The sequence below is a fragment of the Manacus vitellinus genome, unplaced genomic scaffold (assembly GCF_001715985.3).
Source record: "Manacus vitellinus isolate BGI_N305 unplaced genomic scaffold, ASM171598v3 scaffold_30_pilon, whole genome shotgun sequence".
NCBI lineage: Eukaryota > Metazoa > Chordata > Aves > Passeriformes > Pipridae > Manacus > Manacus vitellinus.
In genome coordinates this window covers 2,298,809-2,315,147 of record NW_021940291.1, presented here as the reverse complement: position 1 = coordinate 2,315,147, position 16,339 = coordinate 2,298,809, and the positions used below count along the sequence as shown (strand labels likewise).

The 16,339-nt window shown below is 43.4% G+C and overlaps 1 protein-coding gene across 1 annotated transcript in view; it reads left to right on the top strand.

The window, feature by feature from the left end:
- Positions 1-466: 466 nt before the first annotated feature.
- The window catches only part of PTPRJ (protein tyrosine phosphatase receptor type J), a 30,048-nt gene continuing 14,175 nt past the window's right edge, over positions 467-16,339 (top strand). The window contains exons 1-11 of the mRNA XM_018075945.3: positions 467-508; positions 3,683-3,701; positions 4,739-4,906; positions 5,637-5,891; positions 6,446-6,712; positions 9,522-9,788; positions 10,372-10,638; positions 11,748-12,014; positions 13,213-13,479; positions 14,338-14,604; positions 15,849-16,142. Of these exons, the coding sequence (XP_017931434.2) occupies positions 467-508; positions 3,683-3,701; positions 4,739-4,906; positions 5,637-5,891; positions 6,446-6,712; positions 9,522-9,788; positions 10,372-10,638; positions 11,748-12,014; positions 13,213-13,479; positions 14,338-14,604; positions 15,849-16,142 (2,380 nt within the window). The remainder of the gene's footprint in view (positions 509-3,682; positions 3,702-4,738; positions 4,907-5,636; positions 5,892-6,445; positions 6,713-9,521; positions 9,789-10,371; positions 10,639-11,747; positions 12,015-13,212; positions 13,480-14,337; positions 14,605-15,848; positions 16,143-16,339) is intronic.

Below are 16,339 nucleotides of genomic sequence, written 5' to 3'. Positions count from 1 at the left end.
AAAGATGATTAGCTTTGAGAGGGGTGTGAATAATTTCCTGGCTTTTTTCTTCTGAGTCACAGGGCACACACTGGTAGCACACAAGAAATAGTAAGCAGTAACCTCAAGTGGTGTTCTCGGAAAGGATTTGTGGTTAAGGGTGTTTTTTTTTTTGGCTGGGATTTTTTGGTTTGCTAACTTTGACTGTTTAGCCAGCTTCTTAACCTTGTATTTACATGAACCAAACCACGTTGTTTGTTTTGAAAACTGGAGCACCCCAGGTAGGTGGGCTACTGTGCACAAGGGTTTTCCCCAGTGCAGGAACCCTAACTTCATTAGAGGGTAGTTTGTCAAATATCAGTGGGACTTGGGCTTCTCAGTCACTATTTTTGAAGAAGTTTTCCTGCGACACTTCCTATTTCTCCCTAAGATTACCTGTGAGACTAATAATAATTCCTCAGGCAACCCCAATGTATACCTGAGGAGGATGGAGCTGAACTCTGCATATATTATAGGCAACCGGCTCCTGGTCAGTAAAAAACTGCACACATAAGAAGCCCAGGACACACCTTGTGCAAGTGTAGGTGAATTCCTCAGCTCCTCTGGAACATGCAGCCTTTGGTCAGGCACTAAGCATTGCTGTGTGACAATGAAAAGATTCATTTACCATCACATTGACAGTGATGACTTTGTGTATACACATCTCTCCTGTTTTTCAGTTGAAATGGCCAGTGTTTAGCATTTTACTGTGTTTTCTTGGGGAGGGATGTTCCACCCCTACCCAAAGCTCCACAAAAATTAAGAAATTACCCAACTGTACATATGAATACTAGATATTTGTAGGTATTTGTGTCATTGAATAAGAAAAGTGGAGATGGCAGGGTTCATGATATATTAGATGCAAACACAAGGAGAAGCAGATGTTCAGTGCAAATATCCTCTGAAATAATAAACAAGTGTTTTGTATAAATTCTCGTTAAGTTCTTATAAATACTCATGTAAGGCTGGAGAACAGTTTGGTTCATGGCTGGTGTTGAAAAATACAGCATGGAATGACTGAGTCAGGCAGGCTGACGCTTGGGAATGGGATCACTTGTTTTGTGTGGGTTTGGGTTTCAGAAGGAGGCCTGCCTGTCACGTGATTTTTTTTAATTTGATTTTTTTTTTTTAATTTGGTTTGTGCATAGTCTTCTGGAAAGTCAAAGGAGTATTGTGAGACTGTGTGATGAGCAAATGGAATGATGGGAAGCTGTTCATTCATCATGTGACAGGAATTTTAGCATAACTTTCCTTTTGTTGTTTGAGCATCGTTAACAAAACCCACATGTGACAGTACAACCAAGTTTCTACCAGCCTGGTCATGATTTGCCATTAGATCAGATAGCCATAAAACAGGAATCAACGTGCTCATTGTTTGAGTTGGCAGGGAAGTAATGGGGTGGTAAGGAGGAGGGGTACAGGAGGCTTAGTGGTGGCATACCTGTTTCACAGCCATGCTCCTGTTGCTCAGGAAGGATGCTGTGCCCCTGAATTCAAAATTTGGGTAGAAGGAGGTGATAAAGTTCATCTTCAGGTAGTTTTGCAGAAAGGAAAGTAACTAAAGGACAGGTAAACAATGTCAGGCTCTTGCTTCTGTGTCTGTAGGGCTGCAGAAATCACTGTTGCTTAGTCCTATGGCATTTCTTGTTGTTTTCATTCTTTTTGCAATTTCCCTTTCTTAATAAAACACCCTTTTGGCTTTGCTTTTAGATTGCCCTGCATTTCGGGGAATCTTGCCTCTTGCTCCATCATTCAGCAGCTGTTTCCACAGAGCTTAGCACTTCTGCTCTGAATGCTGCATGGCGGTGTTTTCCTGCCTTTCCTTGGGTGAAAGACTGCAAAAGGACTCTTGACCCAAGTGTAGACAAATGTTTCCTCACTTCCTAATAGCCTTGCAGTTTGGCTGAGCTCTCAAAAACTCAGAAAGGTTGAGGAGGAGCCTCAAACTTGTGCACAGGACATTGGTGTCCCGTGTCATGTCTGTTGCAGGCTGAGTTGTCCATGAGCCTGTGGTAGAAGAGACTTGGAATTAAGTCTTTGATGCCTACAAGTGCTCTTTTGCTTGGGAATTGTACCCAAACTCTTCTTGGTGCTGCACTGAGGCCATCACAGGCTGGAAGGGTGCTTCTCCACTTGGAGTTTGCTTCTGCTGCTCTTCTCCTTACTGTAAAGCTGGAGGGGGGTGGTTTCTAGTGTTGTTTCTGCTCAACTGGCCTGCCTCATCTTTGTAGAGAGTTTTTTGTAGTCTCCCACTGGGAGAACAAGATTTAATGGTTTCTTCTGACTACTTTTTAAGGGTCTGCTTGGGCCCATGACTGTGGCACAAGGAACTGCTGCTCCTGGAGCTACTTGTGGCACCAGCAACATGTGAGCTGAGGGGGGGTGGTGGGTGAATGATTTAGGATTCAAGCATTGTATCAGATTGTTGTGGTACAGCTGCTTATTTTGAGTTAGCTTGTGGAATTGCACAAACAGCTAAGGAATTAAGAAAATGGGGGAAGAGAAAATGAGTTTCAAGTGCTTTAGATGAAAGATTCCTTCTGCCTGACCCCACCATGGTGCCAAAACCAGGCCCAGAAACCTCCCATGCTTACAGGTCTCCCTGGCACAAAGCACTGTGACCTGTGGATCTCCAGCACCACACTGGGAACCTGCTGGTGCTTGGAACGCTTACCTCTGCATGCTTGTTTTTGCCTTGTCATGTGTAGCTTTTCAAGTTGTATTTAATGCTTGATACAATTGCTGCAGTAATGTGTTTGTTATGTGACAGAAGTGGCTGCTGCAGTCAGCTGGCATCAGCTGGCTACTAGAGCCCCAGGAAATCACAGTTTTCCTCTCAAGCACCTGCAGACCTCAGTCTGGGGCTTTTATTTCACTCCTTTAAGGAGCATTTTGTGGTTCCCCTGGAGGGACACGAAGTTGACAATTTATGGGCCAATTTGCACACCAACAGGAAGGGAAATGGCTATTCTGAAGTAAAAGTATGAAGTTGAAAGACTAAAAATCATCCTCGGAGCAAATTCTGGTGTGATGGTCAGTATTACTAGCAGAGTAATTTTAGACTGCAGTTGAGTGGCAAGAGTGGATATGTGCACATATATAAACTAGATTTCAGGGTATGTACTAAGTGCTTTCAACTTTGACTACACTGAGTTTGCATTCTCTGAAGCAAAGTACTCTTTTGTGAGAAGTAATGAAGTTTATACAGCAATACAATGAAAGGAAAAGTCTTATTAATAAAAAAGACCTAATTGACATCTGTCATTTTTTGTGGGATGGTGTCGAAGATGCTAACTAAAGCATCTTTTGACTAAGATATTATAGGTTTGGTTTTTAAATTCTTATGTGCAAAATAACTAGCTTATGTTATTCAAACTTTTTTTGTGTGTGTGACAAAATATTTCCAGTTTTTGAAAAACTGGAAATAAATTTTACCAACATGTTTAGATTTTTTTCTCCAATAGTTTGGTATATTTTTTGGTGGTTTTTTTATGTAGATTTTTTGGTATTTTTAGGTAATTCTTTTGCAGATTGAACAGTTTAGACTTTTTAAAATTGATTTCTCTCCCCCCCCCCCCTTGTTAATTAAACCAGTCCTTTTTTTCCGTTTGAACTTCTAGTATTTTTTAAGTTTTAATTTCTATTATTTATTTTTGTTTTCCAGGTCAGATGTACAATTGACTGTAAGTATAATTCTGTGGCTTGCTTTTTATTTTTTTATATAAGTCTCACTATCTTAATTTTTTTTAAGAAAGATCAGACATTATCAGCAAATTATTAAAAAAAACCAACCAAACTTCCTGAAAAAGTTTTTAGAAATGGTAGTTAAAAATGTAGACTCAATAACTTTAGTGACTCTAATTCCTGCAATGCATTTAAGGATTTTTAAAGATATAGATATATAAATACTTTTCAGTTTGCTTTTCAGTTTGTAAAGAGTTCTGGTAAAATCAAGTACAGGTATAGAAGAAAGATGGGAAAATAAACTTGAAGGCAACGCAAAACAAGCAAACCCCGAAACAAAACACCACCCAAAGTGATGCTTTTAATAATTTTCTGAAGTGAGTCTAGAACTGCTGTACTGGCCAAGATGACAAGTTTTCACATGGCAGAAATTTCTGAAAGTATATGCAGATAAGTTCTGCGTTAATATTGAGCATCAGACTTATATGAGTTAGCTTTAATTTTTAGGGTCTGAATCAACTCTCTTCACACTTTGGGCTGTGCCACATCAATATAAACTTTCTTGCTGTAGATACATAATGTCTGTTCCTTACTTGTGGGAACACACTGTGGGACTATGAGAACTTTTTTCCTCATGTGCTGAGGAGAAGAGGGAAAATTGCTATTCCAGGTTAAACAAGCTTCTGATAACAAAAGAAAAAACACACACAGAATGTGGCTGCAAGTTTCTTTAACTCTGTTCAAGCAAAACTGCACTGAAAAGAGCAAGTCATGACAGCTTTCATCCGAACTGTGTGTAGCGTCAGTGAATGATTGAAATAATGTGATGGTCCCTTGATATAAATCAAATAATCTCGCAGAAGTTGAGAGGTAAAACCAGGAAATGCACAGTGAAATTTTTGTAGAACAAATTGAGAGAAAGGAAATGACTGCAGATCTGTGCATGATGTCTCTAAAAACAATATCTATCTACTTCTGCAAACGGGAAGCCCAGAAGTTTTGCAAAGACGCTTATTGTTTGGTGTTCTTCTTTCAGGCACTGAGGATTGCAGCTCAAAAAACGTAGCTGCAGAACAAGGAACCAGTAGTAAGGATAATTTATCAATAAACTCTGCAAGTGGAAACAAAACACATGGAGGTGGAAGATCAATCAGGGCTGTGTCACCATCTGATGGGACAATAAGTGATGGAAGCAACGTAACATGTACGTGGTTTGAAATGTGACTGGGATGTGAATCTTCAGGGTGTTTTGTATTTTTATATCGTATTAGCATTTTAACACTCTGAACTGTAGTCCAGAGTGCAAAGAGCATTGCAGGGGCATGAATCGAACTGATTTACTGGAATAGAGAACGAGCCAAAGAAATCTGTCTGCACAGCTGACTAGGAGTGCAATTTCATGCTGTGATTGGCTCATGGCCTTGAAATAGTTCTATTCATGTTAGACTTAGGCCCCCTTCCCTGCTTACTATGGCTTTTTAGGTTACAGCTTCAACAGTCGAACCTCACTATGACGTATAGATTTTAAATGCATGAGTAACAGGGTTACAGCATGCTGTGTCATGTATCTAGAGGAGAGGTGTATGAATCTTGTTGCTAGAAAGGCTTCTCTCTTTGGGGTAACCAGTTTAGGAAAAAATGACAGCAGATTGTGTGTTCTAGTCTTCCTCAGCACCAGTTCACAGCTGAGGCAGCACAGTAATCACTACAGCACCTAGATAGTTCTACTCCATGAGATGAAGAGAAATTTGAGGAATTAGAGTAGTTTGGAGAGCTAGCCAGGTGTGCCTTGCAGTATGGAAGGATGGCTTGGTTATTTTCCCAGGCTGATTAGTGTTTTACAGAGACCAGGGTAGGGCAGGGAGAAGAGTGCTTTATGTGTTTGTCAACAAATACTCTTGTGGGTTAACAGATTTTGTTTGTTTGTTTCACAGTGCCCAGCCCAGTTTATGATCTCAAGGCAAAATATGTTGGTATGACTTCTGTCATCTTAACGTGGTTAGTGAACAGCACTGCTTCGAACTCCTACAGGACAGAGTATGGAAATGATACCTTTATGAAGAGCCTGGTGACCAGTGAGACCGAAATAGAAATTACCGAGTTGATCCCTGGGACAATGTACAATTTCATCGTATTTGCATTAGGAGATGGTAGTGAGACAGAAGGAGTGCCCTTAAGGGTGTATACAAGTAAGTCACAGTTACTTGAAGCCCTGTTTCCAGTGGTCTGTACTTTTCTGTGCAGGTCAGGGCTCTACCTACCTATGTGAGGATTGAAATTCAATACTGTTATGTGTATATTTTAGTCCTGGACGACTAAAATATATCTGGGCAATATACAAAGAATGGGATGTTAGGGTACAGCAGAAACATAGCTCTGATGGTTTTGTTTGTTTGTTTTAAATTATCATGCTTCCCCTCCATCCTGGTCTCTTCCCTGCTCACCTTTCTGGATTCCCAGGGGAAGCTCTGGGAGTTCTGACACAGTGATGTCCTACACTTCTGCTTTGAGGTGTCAAAGGGAAATGAATGCCACTCAGAATGACTTGTCTTCAGTTTTCTCTTAGCTGCCCACTGGTGCAGCAGGCTCCAGCAGTGCCTGGCGATGTTGTTGGGCTCCTCCTGCACTCTGAACCATGAGTGGTGGGAAGGGAATGAAGTACTGATGTGCCTGTGTTTCTTCTGTCCATGCCTGTGAGCAGCTGTTCTTGCAGGCTGACAGATTGTTGTCTTGCCTTTCACAGAGCCCAGCCCAGTTCTTGATCTCAAGGCAGAATATGTTGGTGTGACTTCTGTCAACTTAACATGGGAGGTGAATGACACTGCTTCCAACTCCTACACGTATAGGATAGAAGCTACAGAAGATATGACTGTTAGGAATGTGACATCCACTGACCACAAAGCAGAAATTACTGATTTAATTCCTGGGACAATGTACAGCTTCACTGTATTTGCAGTAGTGGCTGATAATGAGACGGAAGGAGAAGGAAGATCTATAGACCTGTATACAAGTAAGTCACAGTTTCTTGCATCCTTGTTCTGCTGGACAGCTCAAAGCTCTGCCTAACTGCTTGAGGGCTAAAATATAAAGATGTTTTATATATATATTTGTATATATGTATGATGTCTTATTCATGGAGCCTAATCTGGGATGTCTACTAAGCATGGGGTCTTGAAGTGTGGACAAAATACATCCTTGCTTTTAAAAAGCACAAACAGGCAACTGTAATTCACCTTCCTTCCTCTCCATCTTTATGTCCTCCTATCTCTTCATGTGGGATATAACTTCTTGTCACAAGTACTCTGAGACAACTTGGAAAGATGCCCTTCTGGACTTGCTGTTTGTGAATAGAGAAGGACTGATGGGAGATGTGATGGTAGGTGGCTGACTTGGCTACAGTGGTCATTAAATGATTTAGTTTCAAATTTTCAGTGTAATGAGAAAAAAGAGACAGCAGAGTTGCTACCCTGGACTCCAGGAGAGCAAAGTTTAAGCTATTCAGGGTGCTGCTTAGCAACCTACCCTGAAGATCTGCTTTTGAGGGCTTAGGAATTCATCAGTGCTGTTCAGTTTTTAAGAACAGCCTTTTAGAAGCACATGAACAGGCAATTTCATTGTGTCAGAAGTCAAACAAGTGGGGAAGAAAACAAGCTTTGAACAGGGAACTCCTCATGGAACTCAAGAGGAAGAAGAAATCCTGTGAGCTTTGGGAAGTGAGGTCAGGCTTCTCAGAATTACAGAGCTGTGGTTCATATATGTGGGGAGAAGACACCAAGGGCCAAAGCTCAACTACAGTTGAAGCTGCCCAGTGCTGTTTCAGATAACAAGAAAGGCTTTTTAAAACATGTTTATAGCAAGAGGAATTTCTAAAGAAAACACTGGACTGATACTTATTGAAGATGGTCACCTGCCTAATAGGAATGAAGAAAAAGCAGAGGCATTCCATGTGTATTTTACCTCAGTCTTTAGTAATACTGATAGACACTGGGCTACCTGGTCCCCGGAGTTGGAGAACCACAGAGGCTTTCAATTTGTGGATGTTGAAACTGTGAGGAAACATTTATATCAGCTGAATGTTCACAAGTCCATGGGATCTGATAGGATTCATCCCAGAGTACAGAAGGATTTAGCTGATGTTATGGCAGGACTCCTCTCCATCAGCTACTGAGGGTCTTGGGAACCTGTGGAGGTCTCTGCTGACTGGACACTAGCCAGTGTTATTCCTAGTTACAAGAAGGGTGTGAGGAAAGACCCAGGAACTTGCAGACCTGTTAGACAAACCTCAGTTCCTGGAAAAATTATGGAGCAGATTATACTGGGTGCTACTAAAAGGTGTTTAAAGGACAACACAGTCATGAGGTACTGTTGACATGGATTCACAAAGTCCCATCTAACTGATTTGATCTCTTTCTATGATAACATCACCCAGCCAGTGGGTGAAGGGAAGGTAGTGGATGTAGTTTTTCTGTAGGTTTTTGGTACTACCTGTCACAGCATCCTTCTGGACGAGTTGTCCAGCTGTGGGATGAGGGATTTCATGGTGTGCTGCCTGAAGAAGTGACTGAAGGGCAGAGCTCACAAGGTAGTAGTGAATGTGTCTGACTGGTGACCAGTGCTATTCCTCAGGGCTCAATCCTCGAGCTGTTCAATTTATTTGTCAATTATATGGATGCAGGAGTTGAATGCACCATTAGCAAGTTAGCTGATGATACCAAACTGGGAGGTGCTGTTGACTCCTGAAGGACAGGAAGCCTCGGAGAGAGATTTAGGTAGATTGGAGCATTGGGCAATGATTAGTGGGAGGAAATGTAACAAGACCAAATGCCACATTTTGCAGCTGTGACAGAGTAATACTGAACAGAAGTGTAAATGGGGGGAGGGGTAGCTGGAGAGCAGCTCTGCAGAAAGGGATCGGGGGAAGCTGGTTGACAGAAGCTCAGTAGCAGTCAACAGTGTGTGCCCTGGCAAACCCCCTCCCGGGGTGCATCAAATGTGGTAGAATCAGCCCATCAAAATAAGTGTTGGTGCAGCCTCACCCTGTGTCCTGGGTGCAGTTTTGTGGGCCAAACACAAGGATGTGAAGGTCCTTGAATGCCTGCAGAGGAGGGCAGCAAAGCTGGTGAAAGGGCTGGAAGTCACGTCCTGAGAGGAGCCGAGGGCTAGGCTGAGGGGTGACCTCATTGCTCTCCTCAACTTCCTGAGGAAGGGAAGTGGAGAGAGAGAGATGCTGATCTCTATTCCTTGGTATCCAGTGGTAGGATATGTGGGAATAGTTCAGAGCTGCCTCAGGGGAGGTTTAGGCTTGATATTAGGAAGCATTTCTTTACTGAGAGGGTTGTCAAACACTGGAATAGGCTTCCTAGAGAGGTGGTCAATGCCCCAAGCCCATCTATGTTTGAGACATTTGCACAATACTCTTAATAATATGATTTACCTTTTGGTGAGGACTGGAGTGGTCAGGCAGTTGGACTAGAGGATAGTTGCAGGACCCTTCCAACTAGAATATTCCAGTCTACTCTATTATTTTCTTATCCATTTCTCTGGATTCCCCAGCGAAGCCTTGGGAGTTCTGTGCTTATGTTTTGGGGTGTCAAAGGGAAATGAATGCCACTCAGAATAACTTGTCTTCAGTTCTCTCTTAGCTGCCCACTGGTGCAGCAGGCTCCAGCAGTGCCTGGCGATGTTGTTGGGCTCCTCCTGCACTCTGAACCATGAGTGGTGGGAAGGGAATGAAGTACTGATGTGCCTGTGTTTCTTCTGTCCATGCCTGTGAGCAGCTGTTCTTGCAGGCTGACAGATTGTTGTCTTGCCTTTCACAGAGCCCAGCCCAGTTCTTGATCTCAAGGCAGAATATGTTGGTGTGACTTCTGTCAACTTAACATGGGAGGTGAATGACACTGCTTCCAACTCCTACACGTACAGGATAGAGGTTACAGAAGATATGACTGTTAGGAACGTGACATCCACTGACCGCAAAGCAGAAATTACTGATTTAATTCCTGGGACAATGTACAGCTTCACTGTATTTGCAGTAGTGGCTGATAACGAGACGGAAGGAGAAGGAAGATCTATAGACCTGTATACAAGTAAGTCACAGCTTCTTGCAGCCCTCTTCTTAGTTATCTGTATTTTGCTGTGCAGCACGTGGCTCTGCCCACCTGCCTGAGGGTCAAAATTTAATACAAATCTTACCTGGGTTGAATACTAAGAAGAAAGGTTAATGTATAGAGGAAACATAATCCTGATTTATTTATTTATTTGTTTCTTTATTTAAACGCCAAAATCCCTCTTACCCCCCCACCCTGAAACAAAAAATCTGCCACAACAACTGAACCAAAAACCAACCAACTAGAACAAAATCCCCTGTATTGCCAACCATACACATGCCATTCCTGTTCATCTTTTGGATTCTCAAGGGAAGCCCTGGGAACTGAGGCTCAGTGGTGACCTGTGCTTCTGCTTTGGAATGTCAAAGGGAGATGAATGCCTCTCAGAACGACTTGTCTTCGGTTCTCTCTTAGCTGCCCACTGGTGCAGCAGCCTCCAGCAGTGCCTGGCGATGTTGTTGGGCTGCTCCTGCACTCTGAACCATGAGTGGTGGGAAGGGAATGAAGTACTGGTGAGCAGCTGTTCTTTCAGGCTGACAGATTGTTGTCTTGCCTTTCACAGAACCCAGCCCAGTTCTCGATCTCAAGGCAGAGTATGTTGGTGTGACTTCTGTCAACTTAACATGGGAGGTGAATGACACTGCTTCCAACTCCTACACGTACAGGATAGAGGTTACAGAAGATATGACTGTTAGGAACGTGACATCCACTGACCGCAAAGCAGAAATTACTGATTTAAGTCCTGGGACATGGTATAACTTCACTGTTTTTGCAGTAGTGGCTGATAATGAGACAGAAGGAGAAGGAAGATCCATAGACCTGTATACAAGTAAGGAAATGGTGCCTCTCGGTTGCAAGTAAACGTGGCATTTGTACCAAATTGCTCTGTTTTCTTATGTTTGCATCTTCGTTTTATTTCTTGGTTGGGACACTGTTTTGCTCCAGGTGCCTGTGTGTGTGAATGCCAAGTGGTCTTTGGTTAAAGGGGAAAGACCTGAGATTGTCTGTGCTTGCTTGTGTTGCCTGTAAATCAGCTGTTTCACCAGCATTGCTGCTCAAGACTATGTAGAGATCCTGCTGCTACAACAGTGTGACTTCTTTTAGATGCTTGAGGGCCAAATAGACCCCTTAAAATGCTTCTGGGAGCAGGTTATCACAACTTTACCAAAAGATGTGGTATGCAGGGATGTGGTGGCCAGAGTCATAGAGGCTTTTTGTTCTTGAAGATTGTTTTGAGCTCTTTGCAAAGTCTATGGCCTGAGGTTCCTGAGGGCTGTGACTGTCCCATTGCTTATGATCACATTCTTGAGTGTGGTGCCAATCTTGCTGGTTTTGTGCCATGGAACCTTTTTCCCAGACCAGAGGGATGGAAAGGAGGAGATGTTTTTTTTGTGTGTAGCTCAGAGACACAAAGGGAACAGGCAGTGTCCCTACAAAGCAATTTGAAGCAGTGTGTCCTGGAGCTGCTACTGAGTAGATAAACTTTTCTAAGCTGCCTGAGGTGAGTCTTGTCTGCCTGGAGTTGATGCTGAGTCAGGCTTGCAGACACAGCCCCCCAAAGTGTGTCAACTGTTGCACCTGCTCAAGCAACCCATTTCTTTATGCTGATGTTGGGGAGAGTTTGGGCTGAAGGTCTCAGATTAAGACTTATTTGAGTTAACAGACCAAGATTGGCTTGCACTCTTCTTCCTTCACTGATTTCCATCTGTTTCTCTCTCTGCAAACCCACTGTGAAACAAGTAATTCTGGCATATGAATTGAAAGAGAAAATCCCCCAGAACTCCTGTGGCTTCTCCAGAGATGGCTCAGCATGAGTGTCTGAAACTGGACGTTGGTACTGTAGAAGTGCTGCTTGGCTACAAATGATGCTCATTCTATGTGGAATAGGGAAATGTGGCTGTGGTTCTTCTTCCTTTATTTCTGTCTTGCCTTTCACAGAGCCCAGCCCAGTTCTTGATCTCAAGGCAGAGTATGTTGGTGTGACTTCTGTCAACTTAACATGGGAGGTGAATGACACTGCTTCCAACTCCTACACGTACAGGATAGAGGTTACAGAAGATAAGACTGTTAGGAATGTGACATCCAGTGGCCTCAAAGCAGAAATTACTGATTTAATTCCTGGGACAATGTACAGCTTCACTATATTTGCAGTAGTGGCTGATAATGAGACGGAAGGAGAAGGAAGGTCCATAGGCCTGTATACAAGTAAGTCACAGTTTCTTGCATCCTTGTTCCTGGTGGTCTGTATTTTGTTGTGGGGCACAGGGCTCTGCCCACCTGCCCGAGAGTTGTAATTTAATACAGCTGCAGGCAGAGGTGATAATTTGGTCCAGGAGCTGGATATGGCCAATCTTCCAAGCATGAGGTGTTGAAGTGTAGAAGTAGCGTTGCCCTGATGGAAAACTGTTGGTGAATTTTGCCCCTAGGCTGTCAACGAAGAGAGACATTTCCCTGATAACTAATCTCTTCCAAATTTGGGAAAGGGGCCTTTGCATTTATTTCCTAGAGGATGGAGGCCTCAGATTTTCCGTTTAAGGGCTCCCACACACAGCATATTGTGCCAGGGGAGCTTGAGTGATTTGGGGGCCTGTAGCTGCAATCGGGCTGCAGCCGGGAGAGTGAGATTCAGGCAGTGCTAGTTCAGAACTCCTTTTGCCATCCAATCCCTTGCCATGTTAAGTATCAAAAGTCTTGATGTATGGTGTTGGAGGAACCATTTTGGAGCTGGCCTCCAAGGCAGTAGCCCAGCCTGGTCATTCCACAGAGTGCATTTGAAAGAAAACAGATGACTGTTGTTGTCATTTGTGTTTTTCTGAAATATCCATGCAGTCAATATGCAAAAGTTTCACCTGTGCTGGTCTGTCTGTAAGGGCTAGTTACCCTCTGCTGAAGATGTGCAGAGAATAGGGTGCTGGAAGAGGGGTCTTAGAGATGTTCTCTCTGCTATGAGAGTCAAGTGCAGGGCATGAGGATTGGAGAAGAAGGGAGTCAGGGTCATCACCTCTGTTACTCTTCTTGTACTGTTTTCTCTTCCTTGTTTTTGCTGTGTGGAGTTGCACCTCCACTGTCTTTCCCCTCCACTCTTCTCGGCTTCCTGCCTACCTCTCTGGATTCCCAGGGAAAGCCATGGGAGTTCTGTCACAGTGATTGCCTGTGCTGCTCATGCCTTTGCCTGTGAAAGGAAGGTGAATCATGCTTTAGGTGGCTCTGTCTCATTTTCCTGTTACTCAGCTATTGATGCAAAAGCCTCTAGGAGTGTCTGGTGATGTTGTTGGCTGCTCCTGCATTTAGAACCATGAGTGGTGGGAAGGGAATGAAGTACTGATGTGCCTGTGTTTCTTCTGTCCGTGCCTATGAGCAGCTGTTCTTGCAGGCTGACAGATTGTTGTCTTGCCTTTCACAGAGCCCAGCCCAGTTCTTGATCTCAAGGCAGAATATGTTGGTGTGACTTCTGTCAACTTAACATGGGAGGTGAATGACACTGCTTCCAACTCCTACACGTACAGGATAGAGGTTACAGAATATATGCGTATTTGGAATGTGACATCCAGTGGCCCCAAAGCAGAAATTACTGGATTAATTCCTGGGACAATGTACAATTTCACTGTATTTGCAGTAGCGGCTGATAATGAGACAGAAGGAGAAGGAAGGTCCATACCCATCTATACAAGTAAGTCACAGTTTCTTGCAGCCCTCTTCTTAGTTGTCTGTATTTTGCTGTGGGGCACAGGGGCTCTTTCCACCTGCCCAAGGGTCAAGATGTAATACTGCTGGAGACAGAGGTGCTGTGCTTTGCCTGCCTGCAGTGAGAGATGTTTATGTGGAAGAGATATAGCCTTCTTTTAAAAAGCAAAGTGAAACAAACACCTCAGAAATGAACTTCCTTCCTGTCCTGGGATTTGCATGGGTACTTTTGATGCCTTCACTTCTTGGAGGATCAGGGCCTCAGAACGTTCTTTTAAAGGGCTCCCACACAGAGATAATGTGTTGTGCCCAGGAAACTTTTGTGGGCCTGTGACTGCCATTGGGCTGGGTCAGGAGAGTGAACTTGAGGCAACACTAGCTCAGGAGTGCACTCATGGCATGACCCAGATAAGCTGCTTCTTTGCCACCTTCCATCACCTCTGTTCCTCTTTCAGTGATATTTGAAATTCCTACCTTATGAGGTGGACAGGTACACCACCATCTCCTTTCTCCAATCCCCCTGCAACTTTGTGTCTTTCCTGACCATATCTCTGAATTCCCAAGGAAAATCCTGTGAGTGCTGGCATTGTGGTGACCTGTGCTCCTGCTTTGGAGTGCCAGGGAGATGAATGCCACTCGAGATTACTTTCCAGCAGTTTTCTCTTAGCTGCCCACTGGTGCAGCAGGCTCCAGCAGTGCCGGGTGATGTTGTTGGCCTCATCCTGCACTCTGAACCATGAGTGGTGGGAAGGGAATGAAGTACAGATGTGCCTGTGTTTCTTCTGTCTGTGCCTGTGAGCAGCTGTTCTTGCAGGCTGACAGATTGTTGTCTTGCCTTTCACAGAGCCCAGCCCAGTTCTTGATCTCAAGGCAGAATATGTTGGTGTGACTTCTGTCAACTTAACATGGGAGGTGAATGACACTGCTTCTGACTCCTACATGTACAGGATAGAGGTTACAGAAGATATGACTGTTAGGAATGTGACATCCACTGACCGCAAAGCAGAAATTACTGATTTAATTCCTGGGACAATGTACAGCTTCACTGTATTTGCAGTAGTGGCTGATAATGAGATGGAAGGAGAAGGAAGGTCCATAGACCTGTATACAAGTAAGTCACAGTTTCTTGCATCCTTGTTCCTGGTGGTCTGTATTTTGCTGTGGGGCACAGGGCTCTGCCCACCAGGGTTGAAATACAACATGGTTAGGCAGAAGTGCTGCACACAGCCTACCTAGAGTCAGCAATGTTAATGGTGTGGAAGGGGGGTTTTGGTGTTTGGTGTTTGTAGGGGGTTTTGGTGCCCTCTCTTCCCTATGGATGAAGCCCTCAGATCCTGAGCCATGAGTGGTGCACGCAGAGTGTACATTGTGCCTGGGGAACTTCTGCCTCTGGAGGGGCCATGGCTGCAGCTGGGCTGTGGGCAGCATTGTGCTGGGTGCCTGTCAGCCACGCTGCTTTGTGCAGCTCATCTGCAGGCAGGAGAAGGTTGAGTTACGCCTGCATTCCTCATGTGAGGCACTGGGACTATTTTCCCCCTTGTTGTGATTAGATGCTACTTTGTCCTTTCCTTTTTTTTGTCCCACTTTGACTGAGGTGAAATGAATCTGTCCCAGAGCTCCCCAGTGGGTTTTCCAAAGGGGCTCTGGGATGAACTTGTTAAGAGAGTTGCTGGTACTCCATAAGTGCTGCTTGGCAACTCATAATCTCAGTCTGTCTGAAACATGGAAGCATGGTTGTGCCTCTCTCAGTTTACAGAGACCTTTCTTCTCAGTGTTACTGCTACATTAACTTTTTAAATATCTTTTTGTATCTGGTCATAAGGTTGCAGTTTTTATATTGTGTCCTAGAAGACTCTCACCCAAACTGACATGTTGTAGTTGCTGTTTCTAAGGATGGCTGCTGCTATGCTCTTAATGCACAGAGCTTATATTCGTTTTCTTGTTTGTTGGCCACTAAGAGTTTAATGTAGTTGTACAGGGAGTTAGTGTCAGTCTACATACTACTCTAAGAATGTTCTTTGTGTAGTATATTAAAGAGTTGAACATCATTTTGAAAACGTTGCTGATCTTGACAGATACTGAGCCCGAGTTTTCCCAGTAACCCTGTCTGTAGAGGAGTTACAGAGCACAGAATGGGTCTGTGTACTTAGTGTGTTAAATATTTGTCTTTCTCATGGGGTAACAAGTCCTTGTGTAGGCAGTAAATGCCATGTGGGCATCTTTTTAACAGTGAAAAGGGAAACTGAAATTTTACAAACATTTATACACATAACATACAAATAGTCAGCTTTTTCTATTAAGGACAACACTAGATTTATTACTCCTCTTTTTTGTTTTTCTTTTTTCTTTTGGCAGAACCTGCCTCAGTGAATTCATTTTGGTGTGAACCAGTGGCCAAGCAGCCTTTCCTAATGCTGAAATGGAAATGTCCTTCTGGTAACAGCTCTGGCTTCAAAATTATAATATCTAATATAAGTAATTCAGGGAAGAATGAAGAAGATGCTCCACCCTGCATGGGAGAAGGCTCAGAGGAAACCTTCAAAACAAAATCTTTAGATTATTTCACCACCTATAATGTTACTATCATAACTGTTTCAAATGGTTCTGAAAGCTCTCCAGTGTACGGGCTGTGTCACACAAGCATTACTGGTAAGCATTAAGATTTGAGCATGAAATTTGAGAATTTGTAGGACAAAAATATTAACTTCATGGTCGTAGAATGCCAGAGTTGGTATGATACATTATCAGCCTACAGATTATGAATAAAACACTACATTAATGCGAAGTCTAATGTGATACACGATAAATATGCATTATATGAACAGCATCAGTATTACAGAATTTTC